The sequence below is a fragment of the Parasteatoda tepidariorum genome, chromosome 1 (assembly GCF_043381705.1).
Source record: "Parasteatoda tepidariorum isolate YZ-2023 chromosome 1, CAS_Ptep_4.0, whole genome shotgun sequence".
Lineage (NCBI taxonomy): Eukaryota > Metazoa > Arthropoda > Arachnida > Araneae > Theridiidae > Parasteatoda > Parasteatoda tepidariorum.
In genome coordinates this window covers 45,328,102-45,353,342 of record NC_092204.1, presented here as the reverse complement: position 1 = coordinate 45,353,342, position 25,241 = coordinate 45,328,102, and the positions used below count along the sequence as shown (strand labels likewise).

General features: G+C 26.1%; 2 protein-coding genes across 3 annotated transcripts in view; one reads left to right on the top strand and one right to left on the bottom strand.

Annotated features, from left to right (window-relative positions):
* LOC107446078 (lipid droplet biogenesis associated protein seipin) overlaps positions 1 to 1,243 on the bottom strand; it is an 18,760-nt gene extending 17,517 nt beyond the window's left edge. Inside the window, exon 1 of the mRNA XM_016060615.4 lies at positions 796 to 1,243. Coding sequence (XP_015916101.1) covers positions 796 to 962 — 167 coding nt within the window. The 5' untranslated portion in view covers positions 963 to 1,243. The remainder of the gene's footprint in view (positions 1 to 795) is intronic.
* On the top strand, positions 1,152 to 25,241 carry LOC107446076 (acyl-CoA:lysophosphatidylglycerol acyltransferase 1). Of its 2 annotated transcripts, none has more exons than XM_016060612.3 (6): positions 1,152 to 1,265; positions 7,195 to 7,419; positions 9,303 to 9,517; positions 11,407 to 11,543; positions 12,481 to 12,620; positions 17,315 to 25,241. In XM_016060612.3, exons 2-6 carry the CDS (start codon positions 7,197 to 7,199, stop codon positions 17,737 to 17,739), a joined length of 1,140 nt encoding a protein of 379 aa, XP_015916098.1. In that variant the 5' UTR covers positions 1,152 to 1,265; positions 7,195 to 7,196; the 3' UTR covers positions 17,740 to 25,241. The 2 variants fall into 2 exon arrangements, with proteins under 2 accessions (XP_015916098.1, XP_015916097.1); XM_016060611.3 differs by having other exon boundaries at positions 1,249 to 1,549.

Genomic DNA, 25,241 nt, shown 5'->3' with positions numbered 1-25,241 from the left:
AACCTCCAGGCAGCAGCTGCAAGAGACTGAAAAAAAAGCCTCAGAAGAGGGCCAACTCAAAGGATATAATTCGTAGCTAACCTCAGACAAAACTCTGCATCTTTTTTTTTTTTGTAAAAAATGCAAGTTTAAAATCCATTTGGTGCCTTGACAATTGTAGTTGCCTCGACAAATCATTATACAGAAATATCTCTAAATGCCTAATTCAGTGTTTTTTAAAAATTTAGTTCATTAATTAAAAACTATATCCAGCATATGAAGATACAAAAACATTATTAAGTTTGTTTTAGTTTTTATATGATCCTGCTACTTGAATAAATCTTGGAGAAACATTGTTTGTTTGGTGTTACATTTGATAATGAGTTAGATCTTAAATGCAAGAGTTAGTATTGAGTTGTTGGTGAAAAACTAACCATGCAGCTAAAATGTAATACGCATTACACAAATTCTGAAGAGCTAAAGTCACTATTCAAAATTTTTAAATTATTACAGAAGACTTAAATAAATGTAGTAATTCATTCTATTCATGTATCCATTCATTTTCCTTGTTTCTTTTTATATAATAACATAAAAAACCACCCAGTTAAGAGAGGTATCCAATTTTCTATTAAATCTTTTAAATTGTAATTAATAATATATAAAGTTAGATACTAACATAGTTTTAAAATTAATTTATGGAAAAAACAAATGAGGTAACATTGTTTTCAAAATCTTTCTTAAAAAATATATCAAACTTTTTAAACTTTACTCCCTTCTTAAAGAAAAGTTAAAAATAAAAGAGAATTAATAACATACTCATAAAACAAATGGACTGGTTTTACATGAGCGATTGCCGGTATATATAAATAATACAGAAGTCCATAAGAAAACAATGAAAACCATAATAAGACACTACAAGCTGAAACTGCAAACAAAAGTTTAAAAATAATTCTTTGAATATTTGACGTAAGATCCATATTCATTATCCATGAAAAATTCTAAGTCTTAAGGAAAATTCAACATAATAGCAGACAGTTCACTGTTTCAAAATAGAAATAATTGGTAGAGCCAGATTTGGGAAATGCAATTTGCAAAATTTAAAATCTTAACTTTAAAGAAAACATACAAGTATACGTTAAAGACATAATGTTGAGTTTAAAAACTTTTTCTGCTTTTAAATTTGTTTTCATTAGCCCCGGTTGATAAATAATAGTTTGACCTTCAAAATTCTTAACATCTTTGTTTTAAAAGGATATGCTAACTCGCATCCGTAACTGTTAGTGTAGGTATGTTGTTTTTATTTTTTCGATTGTTCATCACAATTTGTTGATAAATTAAAAAGAGATTCTTCTTGTCTTTCAACACATATATTGTTATTCACAGGCCACTTCAGGCGTTAGTGATAACTGAAAATCATATTAGTCATAACATATTGCCTTCTTTCGTCAAGCTGTCAGAAGCTGAATGATGAAATCCCTCTACTACTATTTGTTTTGAATGTTCTTTCAATTTTTTTATGTTTCTTTAAAATAAATTTTGTATGTTGCACTGGTTTCTGTTGCTTACTTTGGTAAGATTCATTCTTTAACAATATAATTTTTAATATTCTAATGTAAGAAATATTGATTTTTGATAATTAGCTACATTTTGTTACTTCCCGAGAGAAAATGATACCTATTATTTACCTTTTAGAGATATAGATTATATCTAATTAATTAATTTTTATTTTAAACTATGACGAAGATTAATTGTTACCGTGAACAGGTACCGAACCGGAACTATCCCCTTTGTCGCGGACAAGATTCATTTACTAACAATGGAAAATGTTACAAGTATTGTTTGTAAACAAATTATGATGATTAATTTTTGCAGTTATTTTGGCCATATAAAAATAATCGGATAAAAAATTTTAAGATGTGAATAGGTTCTTATGGCGCTAGACTTTGAACGTGTGTTCGAAGTCCTTGGGACTGCAGACTTACAAATTTTTAGGTACTTTTTTTCTCGAAAGTAGTTCCCTATTAATACAATTTTAAATCCCTAATTTAATAATATCCATGGAATTTAAATCTTCAATTGTTAGAAAAAATAATAAAAGTACAATTAGGTATTGATATAATGCTATTGAATTTGTAATTCACAAACTTGGTTTGAGGGATATTTCCATATTCCACCTGATATCGCTAAGTACCATTGCCAGACTATTGTATTTGTTATTAAATTTAAAAAATGCATTGTAACCTGTTGAAAGTTGCTACGAGCTTGTATTGTCTTAGGTTTTTTGTTTGTCCTTGCTGATGGTCGCCAGAACTTGGCTATCAATTTGGTGCAAGTATTTAACACTTTAAAAAAAATCTCCTCTATTTTTATTCATATCTAAACCAGTTTAATTCACTTTTTCATTTTACATCGCATGATCAAATTTTACCTATCGCATATATTATTTTTATAAATACTATTAAATTTCAAGTTATAAAGGAAACAATAGAATTACGCTTCATGTTGTTTGTTTGAGTATAAGATTAAATTGAAACAGTAATGCATAAATTTGCTATTAATGACATTAAACTACTGAATTATGACCTTAACTTTCATTAATTTCGTATTCGATGTTTATATGTTAAAATTTGCAACATATTTTCCATTTAACTTTTTTCATGATTGAATTTCAGTCCTAATTGTTTATCAAAAAACAATGAGTGAGAAAATTAGAGTAACTGCTACTGATTTATAAAATATCTATGAAGTGCTTACTATTGTTATCTTTCTAGGAAAACTAAAGCTAAATTTTAAAAAAATCAGATATTTATTGTTAAATTTGAATGAATACGAAATAATGTCCTGTGATGTGCACCTCACAATTCTCAGAAATGATTGTATTTATTGCTTGCATAGCAGGAAAGTTACATAATCACCGATTGCGTAATTTAAATTTCAAAATCAACAATTATGTTCATTTCATAGAAACGCGGGAGATAATGGATATCTGCCTTTTTTTTTTATTTATTGTATCTTGATTTGATTGTATATCTAAGCAATTATTTTTTTGGAATGAAACTTTAAATTCTTTGCTTGTCTAAGATATTTTTAATGAACATAACACATCTGTGACTTTTCTGAGTTATTCTACTAATATTTTGAAAGAAATTATCAAGTAAAGATGCTTTTTTCACTATTATAAAACCAACTGATTTATTAAATTACTAGCTGCTTAAAATGAAATTTTAATAAAAATTATAAATTAGTTAGAGAAATGTTCATTATTTATCTAAATTGTTTTTAGTGTAAAGAAGGAGTTAAGTATTCTCCTTCTTATATTTTAATAACTGGGAAAATCATATATTTCATTATTTATATTATTTTTAATGTAAGTGCAGAGAGGTTACAAGTTTTTAAGCTCGAAATATTCACTTTTCTTGTAAATTTTCCCTTCATATATTGAAAGAATTTTTTGATAATATTTAAAAGAAAGAAAAAAAGTAAGAATGTTTCTTTAAAAATATTTGACAGTTCTGTTAATCTTTTATTTTTATATTTAAATGATTTTCTTTTGCTTACCTGATAAGACTAAGTTATTTTTGAAAGATAACACAGTTAGGAGAAGTCTGAAAACAATATTAAGATAAGTAATACAGTCANGAAAAATGCATGTGCGCAAAAAGTAGTAGCACATACCACTTGTATATCCAATCAGAATTTGAAATTGATTTAAATAAATATTAAGATAAAAATTGTTGGACAAAACTTTAAAATGATAAATCAAAATGGAAAAACGCTAAAAGCAGCTAAACCCAAATTTGTTTCATATAAATAATTTAAGTAAAAAGTTAGAAACCAAAAATAAGCAAAACGAAATTTCAAAAATATGTATGTTAGCAAAATTAGCACTTCATCAGGGGACACACAGTCTTGGAGCCTTTTTGTAGTCAGTGGTTAAACCAAAAGCTGACTGTTAGAGGCAATATTTAAATTTTTGAGGTATTGCATTTTCTTATTTAGTTTTTCCATTATGGGGACTCAGGACACAGTCTGCTTTGGGTTTAAATACTTACTACAGAAAGGTTAACCAAGTCAGTGGTTAAACCAAAAGCTGACTGCGTGAGGCAATATCTGAATTTTTGAGGTATTGCATTTTCTTATTTAGTTTTTCCATTATGGGTCATCGGGACACAGTCTGCTTTTGGTTTAACCACTTACTACAGAAAGGCTCCAGTGTGTTAGCAGACAGTGTGTCCCCTGATGAAGTGCTGTTTTTACTAACCTACATATTTTTCAAATTAAATTTTGCTTATTTTTGGTTTCTAACTTCTTATTAAAATTGTTTAGGATCACCTATTCCTAACCTTGGGGTTCCAGGGCATATTCTATTTTAATTTTTTTTTTATTGTTTTCTATTATTGAGAATTTGAAGTACAAATTGGAGTTATTTGTGCGCATTCAAAATCTTTGTAAATCTTTTATTTTGAAGAGATCAATAAATTCTTGAATCATATTTTACTTGTTTCACAATTGTATTTTCTTATTTTATTAAGTGTTGTAAAGGGAAGTTTATTTTGGATTTGAAACAAGTGGTATTTATATTCTTTTTTGTTTTATTTTTGTTCAGACTTAACAGTTCTCGGCAGCATGTTATTTATTGAGAATGGCTGCACGTAAACAGATTAATGCTATATGCTTAGAACATAAATAAAAAATTTTGTAGAAAGTAGATGGTAAAGTAACATCAAAATCACAAGTTAATAAAATATCACTTTGTTAAAATATTTAAAAATTATGATGTAATTGTGGACTGAAGAAAAGTGTTTCATTTTGCCTCCAACATTCAATATCTAAAAAAAAAAAAGAGCACTGAATGACTTAAAGCTTAAGCGCAGTACTGAAAAATGGCATTCGAAAAAAATTAATAATAATATTTTAAATTTTTAATGTATTTTATTAATAATTGTACTTTATTGACTTTAGTTCCATAATTATCTTTAGCATGTTTTTCTCAAAATAAGTCCTATATTTATGTATAATTATAAGTAAGTGATAGGTCTGTCTTAACGATATAGCAACCTAGCTTGCGTCATAATGATATTGCAACCTTGGGTTATAACGACCAGTTTTGTTTGGACCACAGGGATGTTTATATCGAGAACAGACTGTAGTACCATAGAAATTGTATCTATGAGTATGTATGTATTTATGTATAGACTCTGGGTAATTTAATTCAACTTTTTAAAGATAAATCTTAAAAATAAAAAATCAAGATAGATTAGGGAATGTTCTCATGTACGTATTTGTGTCTGCCTAGGGTATTCACCTAAATGCCACTACCTAGTTTTTTTTAATAATATTTCCATATTGGTGTTCCTGTATTAAAATTGTGACCATATTTTGTCAATAAAAAGGCAAAGGCATGAGAAAATTGTTAAAGTATCGCACAATAGGATGAATTCAGACAGCAGATATGCATTATATATATACAAAGGCAAGGACACAGTTTGCAGAAAATGTTTTTGCATGTTTATAGTGAGAAAAAAAAACTGCCAAAATTTCCTGCAGGCAATATTTTTTCTGCTATTATTATACATTTCAAAATGAATAGCTCAAAAAAGCTGGATTTTTTAAGTGTAGAAGAATTGAAAAATTATTTGTATGAAACTATTTATGATATGTTAACATTGAAATGCTTCTGAGCTACTTAGTTAGGTATCTAAGAAAGCCAAATATAAGGTAGAACAAAATAAGTCAATAACTAGTTTTATATCTTCAAAAAAGAAATAAATGGTGGTATATATAATTATCGGATATAAGATACCTCTTTTATTCATCATTTCTTTTATTCATTCATTTTTTTTAAATTCATCATAAGTACAAGATCTGGCCAGTGTTGCCTTAGGGATAGCAATAGGCTTGAAAAAATACCTCTTTTAGGATTATTTTTTTATTATAATTATTTTCTCATGTGTCACTATTTAGTTGTCAAATTTTTCTGTCCATTTTAAAACAGATATTGAAATTTTGGATAAGAAGATGGCTGATTCTCATGTATTACGACCAAACTATGTCTCTTAAAGTTTATTTAGTTTTAAGCAATGAATGAATGTCTTATTACAATTTTATTGGAAGAAAGTTTGAGAACATAACGATTTTATGTTTTGTAGGTTTCATATTTTACTTGTAATTATCATCTTTTTCTGTTAATTGATCGTAAAAGTTTTTATTTATCATCTTATGTTATTTTAATGCTTATAAAATCTTTTGTTTGAGTTCTTAATGTGAGAGGTAAATTTTTAAAACAAACTTCGTCAAAAAATATGCGTTCTATAATTGAATGCACAGTTTAAGAAGTTCTTATTACATAAATGTTCTGCTAACTTCAGTCTTCTAAACTTTTAGAAATTATGTTATTTACTTGTGTTTAAACATTATTTGATAAAATGATTTAAAACTTAAATTTGAATATAAAATTTTCTAATTGTATTACTAGAATTATTACCACTTTTTTTTATTTATTTTTAATCAAGGTTATTTGTTCATTGTTGATAATTTATACATTAAAGTTGATTTACTTAGATGTAAATATCATAGCTGCCAACTCTACTGGATTTTCTAGTAGACTACTGGATTTTGCAAGTTTCTCCTGGTCTACTGGTTTAATAAAAGTTCTTTGGGGTTTTGTATATTTTTAGAAAATTCCCTAAAATTGAGTAAATTTCCTAAAAAAAATCCATATTGAAATGACATTTTTGCACTGATTAAAGCTTGCTTGAACATTTAAATACATATTACTGATACATAATGAAGCGAGCCTCATTTATCGAAATAAGTTTAAAACTTAACTGTTCTAAAATGTTCAGTTTATTTTTTATTCAGAACTCCCTTTTTAAATTCATTAAAAAGTTTTTTTAACTATCTTTGATGAATTAAATGCCTAATATTATTCAAAATTATGAGTAAACATAATACAGTGCATTTCAAGTTCATTAAATGTCAATTATAACTGGAAAATAAAGCAGTTTTTCTAATTTGACGACCATTAAAAATCCCTAAAATTCCCTATGTGTAAAATATTTAGTACATTATGCAACAATTATCATGAAATTTATATTATTTCATAAAATCTACTGGTTTTTTCCCTATCCACGTTGGCAGCTATGAAATATAGTTAATTTATATATTTCTCTAAAAATTTATTTTTCTGCTGTCTAATTCCATTTTCTTTCTTAGCCATGTCTATAACTCGGATAGTGCATTTAACTAAATGTACTCTACATGTGGGTTTTGTTATCATCACCAATCTATATTGTATTCCAACATATTTATTATGGATGTGGTTCTTTTTGTTGCCATTTCGTATCATCAATCATCCAGGTTATTGGTATGTTGAAGGTATCCTGTTCAAATGGATGTTGAGTATGGTAGGATCATGGAGTTACAAATCAGGGTTTCACCGTAAGTTATTTTTTTCCCTTTATAGAGCTATTTTTTCTATTTAGACTGATTTATAAAATAATTTAGTTATATCTAAAAAATATTTTCTGTGTTTATTATTAATATATTTGATGAGAAATGATGTAATGAAGAAATACTTAACTCACAAGCGAAAATGGCTTCCTAGTGTTGGTTTCTCTTCTTGACCCCATCATAAACTTTACTATTACCCTTATTTAAGTAAATAAAGTCCTTCACTGGATTTTTTTCTGGATTTTCTAAAGTTATTAACACGACCGCATAAATCATAAGCGACAAAATAGCTTCCTCTTGAATTCATTTTGATTGAAGGAAGAGTAACATGACCCTCTAAGTCATAAGTGGTTATAATTTAGGGTCATTCATAATTTGTGTATCTTTCTTTTCAAAGGATATAAACTTATCAAACATATTTTGCTTGTTTGAAAATTGCATTCCCTTTTTTTGTTAAACCAGCCTACTATTTTCCTGTGCATTTCACACCTTTGAAGTATTTCTGTAAACTCCACTTAAAGAAATACCCTCAATGTTCAATCTTAAAGTCTGAATTTTTGCAAAAATTTACTTTTTAATGTTATTTAATGCATGGTATAGCATTTTGATTAAATAAACTCAGTTTTATGATAAATAAACAATTATATTTGAAATAGTCTGTGTTAGTATCATAAAAATAAATCAATGTTAGTTTAAAGTATAATATAGGAACTAAAATATTATTTGATCCCTTCTGAAAAAATCTATAATTGAAGACTGTTTTTATACCCATTTAATTCATCAATTTTTAATCAAAATTAGATTTTTCCCTTTCAGTTTCTACTAAGATTTTCATGACTTGCGTTTTCCTTTCAAATACATTCAGAATTTATTTTTTTCTAATCCTTGAAACTTGAGAAATTTCAAATGAATGCACTATTTTTGTTTGGGATATTTTGAAATTTATTGTTTCCAAGATTAATTGGGTTTTCCCCCGATTAATTCAAATCATTCCTTTTCGCTCTCAACTTGCAACCAATTTAGAATTATTCACTGGATTAAGCAATGATTATTCTGCTTAAGAGAAAGACACACTGTATGCTTTTGAAATTTTTCTTATCAAGGCTAATAGTGCACCAGGAGGAGACCACAAGTTTTGACCAGAAAGCAAATCACATCCTTTTTTACATTCTAAATGATATGTGAATGAAGTAAGTCAAAGAGGGGTAAAACCCCCTTCATTTACTTCAATATATAACTGGCAGAAAAATTTAATTAATTTTTCAACTTTACTCCTAACACCTGTTTAGAACTTAGAGGAGATATTAGTTGGTTAAAACTCGTCTAAGGTTTGGACCTACTAATGAACAGGCCAGTCCCTATTGAAATGACCACCTTTTGTATCCTTACCTTAACTGAAAAACGGAAATTCCATTTTGGCGAAACATTTCTCGAAAATAAACAAATTTTTTCATTTCAGTACCTTTTATTACGCAGTTAGGTGGGGACATAAAACAGCAAATATCTGTTTAAATGGGGAGGTTTAACATTAGTTTAATATAAAATGATTTGGCTAGCTGGTTATTCCATTATCCGATACGCAATTAAGTGGGGACGACTGTACCAATTTTTTTTTTTTGTTAGCTTCCAAATTTTTGTTAAAATAAAGTTAAAATTAGTCAAGTATTGCTTCAGCTATAAGTTAATATTTGTGGTATTTTTTTTTTTAAAACCTCACTTTATAAAGTCTCTTTTTATCGAGGGTTGTAATGTCGAGCGTATATATATTCCAATTACAGACATTAAAAAACAATTGTATATGATAATTTTCTTTCTTCTTTTTTGTTTGTTTTAAATGTTTTCGATTGTTTTAAATGTTTTTTCATTTTTAGTTGTGGAATTGGGAGATGATATATCTTCTTGTACAAAAGATCGATGCTTATTTTTGGTAAATCATCAATCAACTGCTGATGTTCCTCTTTTAATGTTAGCTTTTCAAGAGAAAAATGGTGTTTTGGAATCTATTATGTGGATAATGGATAGAATGTTTCGTTACACTAATTTTGGAGCAGTTTCTGTTACGCATGGAGATTATTTTATTACTCAGGTGAGGATTTATTTGAAAAAAAGTGTTATCTTTTCATATAATAATCATTTTGGAGCTTCTTATATTTTTAGAAAAGGGTAATTTGAAGTTATTTGCTCATATAAACTAGAAATAAGACACAAATACTTAAAAATTAAAAATACTTAAAAAAAATTATAAATGTGTGTTTGCAGAACAGTACTTCATCAGGGGACACACTGCCTGCAAACACACAGGAGCCTTTCTGTTGTTAGTGGAGTTAAATATACTGAATCTGTAGAAGAAAAATTAAGTACTGACACCTGTGAATGAATTCCTGAAAAGTAAAACATCTAATCAATGAGCAAAAAAAAATATTGCTCATATATTAATAGGTTTTGAAATTGAAGTTTATAAGTTACAATTTAAAAGCATAAATTTTTTCTGTCCTTTTTTTTAAAAAAATAATAATCTTTTTGCTGAAGTTAATTTCAATTTATGCAGCTTTAAAACACTTCTTTCCAAATATGCCAAAAAATGATAACCTGTGCCTGTCTAATTTGGTTATTATTTTTTTTGTTAAAGAAAAACAATCAGCTTAAAAATAATTTTAAAAAAGCAATTGTAATACAGGGTTGCCACAGGTGATTAAAATGCGACTATTTGTAACTATTTTCTACCTGAGGCAACTATGGCTGCTTTTTTTGTCTGAAAAGGCTATAAAAGCAACTATTTTTAGGAAAAGAAGACTATTGGGAGACTTTTCTGTGCTTCTAGCAATGTTTTTTTTTAATCATAAATTGGGTTGACATCCTGTGTCCCGCTGTAGTTTCTGAACATAATGAATTTTTTTTCTTCTAAAGAATACAAAAGTATTGAATTGCAAATTTGAGTCATCATTTTTTAATGTGCTCAATTTGCACTGATTCACAATGGAATAATTCATAATGGAATATATATATATATGTATTTGCTAAATCAATTATTGATAAAAGGAAAAATTATGTGAAAGGCAAAATTTAGAAAGAGAATGTTTTTTTGTTTTTTTTGACAAAAAATTATTTTTCTGCATTAATTTTAGCATTTAAAAGTATTTAATGTTCTGCAAATAGACTAATTTCTTTAATATTAAAATTTAGTGCTAGAACATTAACGTTTATGTAAAAATTATCATATTTCCCTCCAACATGACTAAATGGATCATTGTATATGACAATTAAGTAATTTCATAAAATTTTAGTCTTATTTTTGCTGAATTTTTGTTTTTATTTAGGCAGCTATTTTCATAACTTTAGGAGACTATTTTCATGCTTTAGGCTATTAGAAGCAACCATTTTGTTCATTTTTTCTGTGGCAACCCTGTAATACTTTGAAACTTGAGTTAATTTGAGCACACTAAGCAGGCCAAACTGTGCACACACGAGATAATTCGAGCGGCATTTTATTTTATGTTGCTATAATTTTTCACTTTTGAATATAATTGAGAATTGAAAATAACAATGTGAAAGCTAAGAAAAAAAATCGTTTTATTGATATTTTTTTCATTTACATAGGATTGAGAGCTATAAAACTTATTTATTCAAGAATAAAATATAGTCTCTTTCCATAGAACAAAAGCGCAGTATATGAAAATTTCCCACCAAAAGAAAAGTTGAACCAGGAGCGGAGTCAATTTTTTTACATAAAAAAATTGCTTTTTTTTTTTTTGGCCGTTTTTTTTTCTCCAAAAAATCTGTGCATTAGGGGGATTAATAAAATGCATTTAAAATATCCTATGTCAGATTCATAATAAATTAATTTGAACATTATTTGCCTCTTTAATTGTTATTTCAGTCTTAATAGTAATTTTGTCATATTTACTGCATGAAAACTTAGTTGTATTTTTTTTTTTTTAATTCAAATTTACTAATCTTTTTAATTTTTATTTACAGGGTAAAGCAGCAAGAGATTATCAAATGAAAAAACTAGAAAGGCATCTTTTAAATGCGTATCTAGGTAGAAATCGACGCTGGATAATTCTGTTTCCTGAAGGTGGATTTTTATCAAAAAGGAAGGAAACAAGTGTTAAGTAAGCAAAAGCACTGTTTGCTTCATAAAATTTAATTAGAATAAAAATCTGTTGGGCTAACATTTCTAGTTTATTAACATCTTTCATATTCGAAAGTATTTAAATTTAATTAATCAATTATTTTATTTATAATATTTTGTATATGTAGATTTAGTAGTGTGCTACCTTAATTAAAAGCTGCTGGCAGTAAAAAACAACTTGGGTTTCGAGCTTTGCAATGATTTTAATTCCTTTTTTATGCCAATTAATAAGAACATAATTTTTCTCTAATTGAACATTAATTTGTCTTAAAAATTAAAAGACAAAAAACACAATTACAAAATATCTGTTTAATGCTATCGGAGTAAAAAATGTTTTTTAGTTTTGGGCGCATTGACTTCTTTACATATAATAAAATAAAGAGTTTGTCTTTAATAAAATTTAAAATTAAAGCAAGTTTTTAACTTTTATCTATGAAAACTTAATTTTATTATTCTTTACAGCTTATGACTTTTGGTAATATATTAATTATATAAATTTTTAAACTACAAATGTTTTAAACATGTGAAAAAAATTTCTTTAAAATTTTTAAATGATAAAAGATTGAAATCTTTTAAAACTAAAATTAGTATCTATGTCTTTTGGAATTTGAGTGCTGTAGTTTTTATAAAATTTTGGCTAGAAGGTAGTGATTGCACTTTCAGAAGTCATGTGATACCCAGGTGGCAGATGCGGATATGAGATCTTAAAATGTCTTTTTCATTTCAAGTAGAGAGAATAGTTAATTTTTCTAGTTGACAATTATTTACTACACTTGTTTTTCTGTAACAGTATAAATAATTATTAATATAAGTTAAAATGAAGTTTGTAGAGTACAACTGTTCCAGCAAAGACACTTCATTCTTTATATTATGGGGGTAACAACTTAGTAAAGTTTTCTTACTCCTTATCTTTTCAGGTATGCTGAAAAAAATAATTTTCCAATTTTGGAGCATGTTACTCTTCCCAGAGTTGGAGCTTTAGAAGTTATATTAAACACTCTCCGTCCTGATGGAAAATTAATCGAAGCGTTAGATAATGATGTACCCTTGTTAAAAGGTAGGTCATATTAATCAAAAATACAAGATGTTAACATTTGTTCAGCTTTCTACATTTCCTCTAGCACTTGGTCTTTAAACTTATGTTGTTCGATTATGTAATTTTAATTGAAAACATATTCTATTAAAAATTCATTTAACTGTGACGTGTACATTATTTGATATGTACTCTAATATATACCTGCAACTTTTGTACTTGTACAGCCTAAACATTTTTATATTTTTCCAACAAAGTCTATTTTTTGGCCATTGGTGGTCCTATTAGCCGGGTTCACCAAGGTAAGTATAGGCCAGAAAAATACAATGGGTCTCTTTCAAATAGGGCTCACTTGAAAAAAAATTTTTTTTTAATACCAAGTAGATTTTTTTTTTTCACTTTTCATCATTTCCAATCAATTTTCTTTCCAATTATTAAACAAAATTGTTCTTTGAAATTATCAGTATATTGTTTGAGAAATTTAGCTTTATGCAAAATTAAGTAAAACAAGACAGAAATCTGCTTATTTTTTTTCAAACAAAATTTAAATGTATTAAATAATGATTAAATAAAATACATGGTTGAAGGGAAACATATTACTTAATTCTAATAGTACATAACTTATCTATAAGACAAATTACAATACAATTCAAATTATTATTATTAATATGCATATCCATTGCTATTCAAGTTATTATTAATAAGCATACCCATGATACTAATCCAAATAAATTATTGCATAATTTATTTGGATTTGAAAACCCATTAGGTTTTGTTAAAATACAACAATGGATAAATATTATAAGTATCCAATATTTAAAACGAATTTAATATATTTTTAGGCAAAGAATGCAGAAATAAATTTTTTAGTAAAAAAAATGTCTGTTAAAGTATTTTAAAAGATTAAACCAAAATATCTCCATTTTATTTTAAGATTTCTATTATAGGTTGTACCTATTTTCATCTACTGTACCTTTTGTAAAAAATCTAAGAAATCTATTTTTAAAGATAAAGTTTAGAATTTTGAACTCATAATTTGGCAGAAAACCATAATTTTATTGAAAGTCAAAACACATCTCTTTACTCAGTTCATTGCTTCTCTTATGACTGCTTGACTAGGAAGAATATTTTCTAATTTTCAATTAGTTCAGTTCAAACTATGAAATCGTTGAGGTTGGAAAAAAAATGTTTTGTTTACATATTTCATAAAAAAAAAATAAAGGCTTCTGATATTTTAAAATTTTAGTTTAATAAAATTGTTATTACACTTGAGATTTAAGTTTATATTTTATAGTTTAACGAGTGACAAAAATGTATTTTATTTAATATTTTTTAATCATATTTTTGTTGACTAATATTTTATTTGGTAAACATTTTGTTAATTAAAAAAGAACTATTAAATTATGTAGTGATCATATAATGAAATTGTTTATTGCTGGAATATGATTGCATACTGTAGATATTGGTTGTTTATGATATATGATACATTCAGACATGATTATTAATTAAATTTAATGAGTATTTCTGCTTGTTTAGTAAAATCTTATTTTATGTAATTGAAATGCTTAGAATACAAATGTTTAAAATTTTTCATCTTTTTTCGAATTCATTTCAATGGTATAATAAAGATAAAAGTTTATAATATTTTGTTCATTGTAAGACAAAGAATTCAAGCATCAAAATTAATATAAACATACCATGTGCTACATTAAGTTATGTGTATTTATTTTATGAATGTATATATTTAACTTTAAAATAGTCACTTAACAAATGCTTTTTATACAAAGAATCATTTCAGTAACTTTTATTAATATACAATTCATTATATATTAAGAGGGTATAAAAAATGACTGAAATGATAGTTATTCTCAAAACAATTTCTTTTGTCTCTTTGGTAAAATTCAAGCAGTATATTTTCTGTATATACAAGTATGCTTCTAGTATATACAGAGTAGTAATAAGTAAGGATATATTAATAAAACTTACTTATCTCCGGGAGATATTGTGTCTGTTCATTAAAAAACCCAGACGGGCTGCAAGGTTTTCATCACAGAAAAAAGAAAATTAGTTCTAAACTAATAATCCAGCCCACATACCCAAATTGCTAAACTACAAAATCAAAAAAAAGAAAAGCAGTTCTTTACTAATAATTTAGTTAATATGCAAAATACATTCAAATCGTAGGGAAAACAATAAAACATAGCTCTAAACAATAAAATAATTCAGTTAAAGTGCAAAATGTATCCAAATAACAAAAATACAATAACAAAATTAAAAAAGAAACGTAATTGTAATTTATAAGAAAAAATAATGAAATGAAATGAAAACAATTTAGTTAAAATGGAACATTTCTCCTAATCAAATCTCTGAAATGCCAATGAAAGGAGAAAGAAAAAAGTTATTCTCTTTAAATAATTCATCCAAATCACTGAAATAAAACAGTTCTATACTATTGATTCATTTAAAAAGCAAAAGGCATAAATATTGCAGAAGTAGAAAAATGGAAGAAAAGGGGAGAGGGGTTATTTTTCGACATTAATTACTAAATCTGAAAAAATTTAATAGATAACTAAAAGTAAAATAAAAACACAGTGATGAACTAAGCAAAGAAAAACACACTGACAAATTAAGTGGCGATCATTTGACCTTGAACTGAATTTAATTAAGTATCAACTGTTAAGAAGGATGTTAACCAAACCCTTCCTTGCCTCAATTCGAGAACTCTGCAAAAGAAAGTTGAATAGAAATTTCAGGATATTTTATGAATTTCATGATTATTTATTTTTAATTTTCCTTATGGAACAGGGTTTTCCTCTCTCATAAATAAATAGCTTGTTTGGAATGCAATAGTAGTAGTGATCGTTTACCTATATTTTTATTAACATCTGTTATATTATCTCTGTTAATTTTATACAAAGAATATAATTGCATATGGGAAGCCGTGTGCAATTTTTCAGTTCTATCTACCCTGATTAGGCTTACTTATCGCTTCTAAAAAGGTTCTTTATTGCACTTTTGGCAAAGTTTGCAGAGTGTGTAAATAATACTATTTTTTCTTCATTTTCAGCTATTTCACTTAATACTTAACTGTCTTCATTTTTTTTCATCTGGTTGAATTATGTCTGTATTTGTTTAATTTTGTTCGTCTGTATCAGCATTTGTTTCACATTTTAATTTATTCGTTTCAAAGTGGAAGAAATTTTCTTAGATATTTCTCTATCTTATATTCATGCATAAAATAATAAACTTAAATGTATCAGCATCTCGATCTCATGTGTTCTTAAAGGGGGTTCCTGTTTTAAGGGTGACATGCTGTCTCAACGGATTCTGAATGTAATGGGTGACATGGGAAAGGAGATAAGTGAAATAAAGGTTAAAAAATTAAAAAATACTGGACTTGAAATTTTTTCCAAAAATACGGAATTTGTGCGCATTTTGAAATTGCTTTATAGAGTGTGCAAGTTTCTCAGGTTAGTAATTTTAAAATGCGAGAAGAAGAAACAATAAGAAAGATTCTCTCTCTGTTCTGGAAACACTGGGCTGTGATCTTTCTTAAAAAACCGAGTATTTGCGAACTCTAACTCTGAAGGCACTAAATTTGCATTGCCTTAATATTTTTTTAATAAATGTTCATTATTTATTATTTATTTATTTTTTCGTACTTTTAAGATTACCTAACCAAATTTAAAAACGCATAAATTGGAACTAAAGTTATTTCAGTTCGTTTGCTGTATCAGATTACATGTTTAACTTTTACCTCTCAAAACATCATCATCATGTTTATTCTTTGTCTCGTGTAAATTGATATTTGATTTTGTTGTGTACTTTTAAAAATTAAGTAGTCTCTCTCTCTTTTTTTAAAAAAAAAGAAATTTAAAATTGTTACCGAGAAATTGTTTTAGTAAAATGTAAGAGAGATTGAAAACTTAAAGTAATCTTGTTATTATCTGTTCAGATTGCTGTCTTCTTTTTCTTAGGACACATTACACAGAGCTCATTCTAGGCAGGGTAAACAGGGTGCAGCAGCCTGCTGCCCTTTTGGTCAAGAGAATCCACCCTGTTGCCCCTGAAGTAAATTAGTGCCCTGATGTAATAGACTCCATACCCTTTTTGCCCCTTCTTTCCTCGACCCTTCTTTATTCCTCCCCCCCCCCAAACTCTACAATGGATTTCTTAAACTTTTGTTATTTTCAACTCTTTTTATTTAGTTTGTTGTTGCTGTCAATACATAGATTTGTATGGGAAAGGAAAAGTAGCCATCACACCCCCTTGTTGCACTTGACTTTGAAAGTTTGCAGTTACTTCCACCATCATTAAATCATAATTATTAATCATTTTAATGATTAAATCATAACTATAGACAGTTGAAAACATACATTTATTATTTTATTAATCTATGCATGCATTTTAAATAAATCACTAAGCTAATTAGCTCATTAACTCGATATATATGTTAATTTATTATTAAAAATTAGTAATTAATGTGATTGCTTTGCTACTTTTAGTAAAGTAAAAAAAAAAATTTCTTTTACTAATTTACAATGTTTTTTAATAGAACATGTAAAGCCCATAGAAAGAAATTATTGCTTTTTCAGAATGATAATGCCCCTTTTTTAAACTTTTGCACTGTGCCCTTTTTTTCTGCCTAGAATGAGCTCTGCATTACAATTCTAAAAAGACTAAATATATTTTGAATATGTATTCTAATTTTTATTTAGGTACACAGGAAGAATGTGAACCATTGAAGTGGGTCATAGATTTAACGATTGCCTATCCAGAGTTGCATAATCCTTTAGATTTGCTTGCAATCTGTGCATCATCCCGTCCATCATGTTTAACATACTTATATTATCGTCGTTATCCCGTCGCAGATGTACCATTGGACAGCACTGACTCTTTGAGAGACTGGGTCTATGCCCGTTGGAGTGAAAAGGAAGAGCTCTTAAAAGAGTATTATAGTACCAAAAAGTTTCCACATTTGCCCCAGAGCCAAAGAAATGGGAATAGTGATATTGTGCAAAATCAACCCCACCATGTGCGGATGACAGTCACGCAGATAATATCCATTCACGTCTTTTTCATCTCTTCTACCCTACTTCATTGGTATCTACTATCAAAGATGTGGAACTTTGCCTGGTATTAAAGACAACTGATTGCCTTAAAAACTTTGGAGCTTGCCTTTACCTTTTTTTAGAGGATTGGTGGGCCTTCTCACTCAGAGAATTATTACTGCTACTTGTTTTTATATATATTTTAATTTTTGATTACAATAATTAGTTATACTTAAATGTTATTATATGAAGTGCATGATTTTTTTACATATTAATCGTGTTGTCTGTGTAGTGCTTTAAGAACACATAATGAATGATATTTTTTTACAGTGAAAAATATAAATTCTAACATTCAATTACCACACATTCTGCTGTCTTATTTGTTGTTTTTTTTCTCTCTCTGTAAACTAAAGCATTTTGTATCGGGAAAAGGGGAAAAAAAAGACAGAATGATGTCAAACAGTATAATGTCGTCATTATATTTCAAGTGCTATTTTCCAAACTAATATTTATTACCAAGTTAATAGCTTCTGATTGTTATGTTTGTACTTTTACCTGTGATAAAGCTGCACATATAAAATCTGTGATAAATGCAGTTACTTTTTGATGCTTTAATAATGATAAATTCAGAGTTTTCTTTTTAGTTTAATTTCAGTAGCATTTCTGAATTGCCTAATGGTTTTTTTGAAGAAGCTTTACTCTGAATAGCATAATTCGTAATGCAAATTAAGTACATTAGAGAGGGGGAGTAATATTTTTTTTCGAGTGCCATTTTGAATATAAATTAGATTACCCTGCTTTGAAAGTGCCATTTTTATTCCCAGTGATTTTTTGTAAACTAGAAATTTTCATACTCGCTTACATGGTATGCTCTCTTCTTTCTCTTTTTACGAATTAAAGTCTTCTCCACAAAAAAATTTTCAATTATGTCTTAATCTATATCGGCATTTTCTTATTTTTAATGATTTGAAATTTTTTTTATAAAATTTCAACTTAATTGTATATTTGTTTATATTGTGAGAAAGTTAAAATATATATATTTAGAACAAATTTCTGTTTTGGTTGTGCTTATTTTAATCAAACCATATTTGCTTATCATAATAAATTTTTAATTCCTGAACTATTACTAGTATTGTTATAACATATAATTTTTTCCCCTTCATTTGAAATTTGGAGTACAAGTGCAAGTAATGACAAAATTTTTTAATTCTTTTATTTCTTGTTATTGAGTATTTAATGATACCAATGTTCTACATCATTAGTATTGTTATGTTTTTTTTTTCTATCATTTCTTGATATGATATTTAAATTGTATTTTTTCTACAAAAAATGTGCAAAGCTTCTTTATAAGTTTATATAAACGAACTGGGTATTTACTAACTTCTTATTATTTAAGTTTTTTAAAATTTAGTTTCATCTTAACTCTTAATTGTACAGTGGTTTACACTTTGATCAAGTTATAGTTTACATTTTTCATCAAATTATTGATTTGGTGTTAAAAGCTATGTATGCTTATTATTAGGAATTTTTGGTTTTTAAACTTTGACAAAATTATTTGCGATGACAATTTTTTAAAATTTACTTTCAACTTCATGCGCAAAAACAAGTGTCTTTATTTTGATTTTTTTAAATTTTTTTTTTTACATTTTCTTATTTTACATGGCAATTAGGTTAATTTTATTCTTGGTAAAACTTTAACCTACTTCCTTTATTTTATACTTGTTTTATATTATTTCAGTAAAGACTTTTGATTCAACATAATGAAATAAAACGAAATCAGACTCAAGTTTCTTCTACTTGTTCTACAGAAAATATATTTACCTAAAGATAAACACTGCTCTATAATCTTATAGATTACATGAGAACAATATATTTTTTCTTTTCCCTGTTTATATATACATGTATATTTTTTTTACTTTTTCAAAATTTTTTGTGCACTATAAATATACCTACTTTCTATGCTCAGTTATCGACATAATTTATTATTTTACTTTTATGTTAACATTTTAAATTTACACAATTAGTATAGTTATTGATATTAGAGAATTTCTTATTAAACACATCATTGAAGATTGTTTTTTAAATTTATAATATTTCAGACCAAAGCTTAATGTTTTAGAGAACAAAAAATTTAGGTATTTCATCCTGTACCTATGCGTTTGAAAATAAAGTTGAGTATTTTTAGTTGTCCTATCATTAGGTTGTGACTTATCTTGTTTCAGAAAATTAAGAACGACTGTCTTAAAGTGATAAAATAAATTAATAATTTAAATTGAAAAGAACTTATATATAATTTTTTAAATTAAGAAATATTTGTAAATAATATAATTATTATTCTTTCTTTTTTTGGAAAAAATAAGAGAGTTTTCGTTGCTTCATTAATCGATTGATAGTTCCTAAGAATGAGTGATCATATTTTAAAAGCTTGGGAACCACCGTTTTGAGATGATAAAAAGATTTAAATAATAATAATTAAAAACCTACAGGTTTGTTAAATTTAAAATTTGTCTAAACAATATAATTAATTATTTTTTAGTTACATTTTTAGCCTTTGTGTCCAAATTTCATTGTTTTATCTAGTATTGATAGTTCCTAGGCTCTGTTAAAAACCAATGATTTGAAATTAGTTCAATAAAAATACATTTGTTGTGTTCAGAATATTTCTAAATGATACACTTACTTGCCTTTTTCTGGAAAAATTAGAGAGCCTTTGAATCCAAATTGCATCGCTTTATTAAACCATATATAGATCCCAAGAAATATAGAGTAATAGAATTCAAGAAGCTCATAAGCATATTTCTTTAATTAATTTTTGTATCATTATTTCCTTAAAACTGATGTGTTTTTAAATTTTTTCTGAAAGGGAAAGACTTTAATGATTTTATTGAAGGAAAAAGAAAAATCCCAATCCCCCCCCCCAAAAAAAAATGCTTTTTTAAATCAAAATAATACATTGCCATTAGCATTTTATTTGCATTCAGTAACATTTGGAAGAACCAAAATAAATGAAAGTAACGTTACTCAAAATGAAATTTTCATGCGAATGATTATTGTAACATTAACAAACATTGTATTTAAATTGCTTATTGCTAATTTTAGGCCTTTAATTCTTTTCTCCTTTTTTTGTTGTTTATATTGGTAGTGTAATAATTTTATATGATGGTTGTACGAGGACTTAACTAGTTTGCCCATACTTTATATGTGTTGCCCTAAATTGATCCTAGCCCGTATGTACCCTAAGTTGGTCCTGACTGGAGTTTACCCGTATGCCTTTGTTGTCAAAATTTTAGTTAAAGTGTTAAATTAATGCATATTTTTGTTCACTTAATTAACTTTTAAAGTTATACTGTATTTTTTTTCTGTACTTGTATTTTTTTTAATTAATCAACTTGCTACTCATGAAACTTAGTTTAAGTATTAAAACTTTCACAACAAATGATGTTTCCTATTTGTACTTAAATACAAATTAAGTATAAAATTGTTCATAAAGGTAACGGTCATACCTTTAGTTTTTTATATGCCAATCTTCAGTCTGCATGCAAAATAAGGAGTTTTTCAATTAAATGTTTAAATTATTTAGTTTTCTGTTATTTTATGACTGCAATATAATGATTAGTCTTTGATATGTGCAGATATTTTTTCCAAATAAAAACTCATGTTGAGAATTTAAAATTCTGTTTCATAGTGAGTCCTTGCATGCTTTTACTTTTTATTTTAGCAAAAAAAGTATAACTCCTAAAATTAATTCACCAAATTATAGTGAAGAGTTTATTTAAAAATTATATAACAAAAAAGAAATTGATTTAAAAAAGTATAAAACATTTGTATACCTTGTAAGAAAACTAAAATTATTCTTAATATCATTATGCAGTGTAAGTTTTCATATGATTTTGTTTGTGTAATATTTATCTTGTAATCATTAAATAATGTTCCTATTTTGATTTTTTTTAGATTTTAAATATATAAATGAGCAAAAAGTTAGATTCATTTTCCAATACCCTTCTATATTTTAAAATTAAACAGCATTGGTTCCTGCATTGTTTATTAAAGTATTAAATAATTTGTGTTGTTAGTACCATAATTTTACATCATCTCTGTTTATTTTATACATTTGCTCTTATATAATAATGTGTCCAATTACTGCATTATGATTTCAATGTAGTTTTAAGCTTTATTTTTCTTTTAGTTGAAAATTTTAGTTTTTATTATTATCATTTATCTGAGATGTGCTATTTATTTTATACTTTCTTTTTCAGTGCTTACCCTGAAATCCAGATAATCCAAGCTCTGATTCTATTCCTCTTGCAAATTTTAATCATTTAAGTGTTTAATTTAAGATAAAAATATCATGCTGATGTGAACCCAGCAATTAATATATCGTTCTTTGATGTAACTTAATCAAAACTCAACTTGCTTTAACTTAAATTAGTAGAAAAATAAGCTGGTGTCTGAAATAATACATCATTTTTATAGTACAATGAAATAAAGTTTGGAAATGGTCTGGGCTTCCATTCATACAACTCAGTATTAAACTTATTTTCCCTCCGATTTTTTACCATTTTTAAATATTTCTCTGGAATGAGTAACTAAAATAGAGAATAAAAGTTGAAGTAAATTTGTTTTACAATTTTTTACTTTTTTCATGAAATATATAAAAAAGATTTCTAGCTTTGCTATTTGAAAAATTGAGGTTTAATGCTATAATTAAAATAAATGCACATTTCAAATATTATGCAGAATTTGCAAATTTTCTGAAAGAAATCTGTAGTGGATAATGGTTTATTTAAACTTGTAATGGATAAAGAAATTATATGTATAAAAGATTTAAGGTTTTATGTAATTTTTCCAATTTGTTGTTGCCAAACCAAACAAAAAATAATAAAATTTAAAAAAAAAAAATTTATGAATAGAGTTTTTGACAGTTTTCATTTTCTATAAATGTGTCTTAAAATCCTGTTTGAACTAGTTTTTCTATATTTTTAACTTATAAAATATAAGTTAATCTAATGAGAAGTGCAGTAGTAGTATTAATCAGAAAGGGAAAATACAATTTTAATTTTATAAATGTTTTTAAATGTTCTTTTTTTTAAAAAAAATAAATAATAATGATGCCCGTAAACTAAATTTATTTATGTTATTTTAATGTTATTTTGTTTAACAATTATGAAATAGTCTGTTATTCTATTATGTATATTTTTTACTTGTTGAATCTAGATTTGTAGTCATTGTTGCTATATGAGGTTTCAATTTTTTATAGCATATTTAGCTTGGATCATCTGGATTTTATTGTAGTTTTATAGTAATTTTTTTTTTTAAAAATTTTCTGTGTTTTATTCCATTCCAAATAGAATATTCAAAACTTTAAAAAGAAAGAAGACAAGAATTTTGTCTTTCTCAATATTTTTGCTACTTGGTTTGGCTGTTATATGTGATGTATAATGTAACTTACTTGTCATCATAACGCTGCTTAAAACAAAGAAACTGCATTTTTTTAAAAAAAAATTTCAAATTTTTTTTTTAAACTTGTGATACTTTTATTAATTTGAAAGAATCTCTTGATACTTATATGATTTAACTGAAAGTAATTATATAATCATGTATCAATTTTTTTTTTCATGACAAATAAATTTTAAAAAGTATTAATAAGTTATAAATAGCAATGAAATTTTATTTTTAAAATATGCAAGTACATATATTTATATGCAAATTCAGCTTATATATGAAAATGTTCCGCATGATTCTGCATCAATATTAGGAGGTTGAATTAGTTTTATCTGAATTGGATCGGAGAAAGTTTGTTAAACTGTTTAGCAAAGTTTTATAAGAAAACTAAAAAAAAAAAGTTTATTTATATTTAATCATTTAAATAAAAAGTTTAAAAAATGATATTAATGATTAAATAAAAAAAAATATTGATTTCTAAGAGATTTGTTATAATTTATGTTATTAGGTATAAACAGGTTTTTTATTCAAAACTGATTCAACTTCTTAAGAAGTTTTGGAATTTTTTTTAATGTGTATTGGCACAGATGTTCCCTCATTTGTGGTATCTCTACAGCAAAAAATGCTTGTATTATGTACTATTAACTTACATAATATATTCATAATCATTAGATATAAATACTTGTAAAATAGAATACTTAATTAGCCTCTGAAAATTGAATTTAGGTATGTAGTTATAGTACCATAGATTGAGCTTACATATCAAAAGAATATATAAGATTTTTTTACCAGAGGGTTAAGTTCATTTACCTGGTTTAAAAAAAGCATCATTTTTAAAAGTATGTTCTTATTAGTTCTGTTATTGCAGCAGTAGTCTAATTCATTTGTAAGTTTTGTTCGAATGTTTCGTTTGATGTTATAGTATATTTTATGCTGTTAAGTGTAGAGCTTTCTTCTTACTAATGCATTTGATTTGATTTAATATGCATGACGTTTTTTAATAAAAGAAATAACATTTGACTAATGTTAAAATGTGTGTCATGTTTTTTTTGTTTAAACACATTTTGTTATTTTTTGTTTATTAAATTTAATAACTAAACCTTATCTATATATATGTATATTGGGTGTCCCAAAGGTGACCAACAATTAGAAATGTCAATTAAAAATTGTATTGCTTGCTATCTTCTGTTTATGAAACAAAGAATTTATTCTTATCAAGTTTCAAAATTAGTCACAAAGTTTATTATTTGATGGTGTTGCTAACTGATAAAAACAAAAAAATTTTAAAAATAACCATAATTTGCAGCAGCAGTGTGATGCGATTTGATGACTAAATGCATTAATACTCAGACAAATTATTACAGTTGGAATAATCTGATTTGAAAATCAGCAGTGCCATCTGTTGATGGATTTTGTTACTGATTTTAAAAATTTGTTTAAATAAATTTGTTTCCTAAGCAGAATACAATAAACTGTATATTTAACTCCTTCCTTTTACATTTACTTGATTTTTCAAATTGTCGACCATTTTTGGGATAAATAGATAATTTTCACTCATATATTATATAAATAAAAATAACATGCATGCAGTGCACATTAGACTTTAAAAAAATCTGAAAATCAAAGTATGTTTTTTAAAACTTTTAAAAATTTAATACATTTATGTATATGTGTGAAAAAATAAGTATGAATGCATGAATCTATTTAAAATTTATACCTGCATATTATTTTTATGCATTATTAATTTTGTTTGAAAGAATTAATATTACAAAGTGCATGTTTCTAGTTGTTAATGTTTTAAATGTTCCTTTTGTAATCAAAACATTTAAAATGTAGCTTTTGTTGAATTGTGTGATTTGTAGTTAGAATTTATTTTCTTCGAGTATTTTATATTTCACTTGCCATTTTAATTGGTTTTCTAATCTTCACATTTGTGTAATATAGATTGAAAAGAAAAACTATTATGAATGATTGTTATGTTTTTAGAATGAAATATAATTTTTAAAATTGTTTTAAGTGACAAGTTGATCACTTCAATAAATTCTATGCTATAAATCATAACAAATGTACTGAATTTGAAAAATGAGTGATTTTAATCAAGAGTTGTGTCACTAACAATTTACTAATAATAAAATTGTCACATACATTGTGA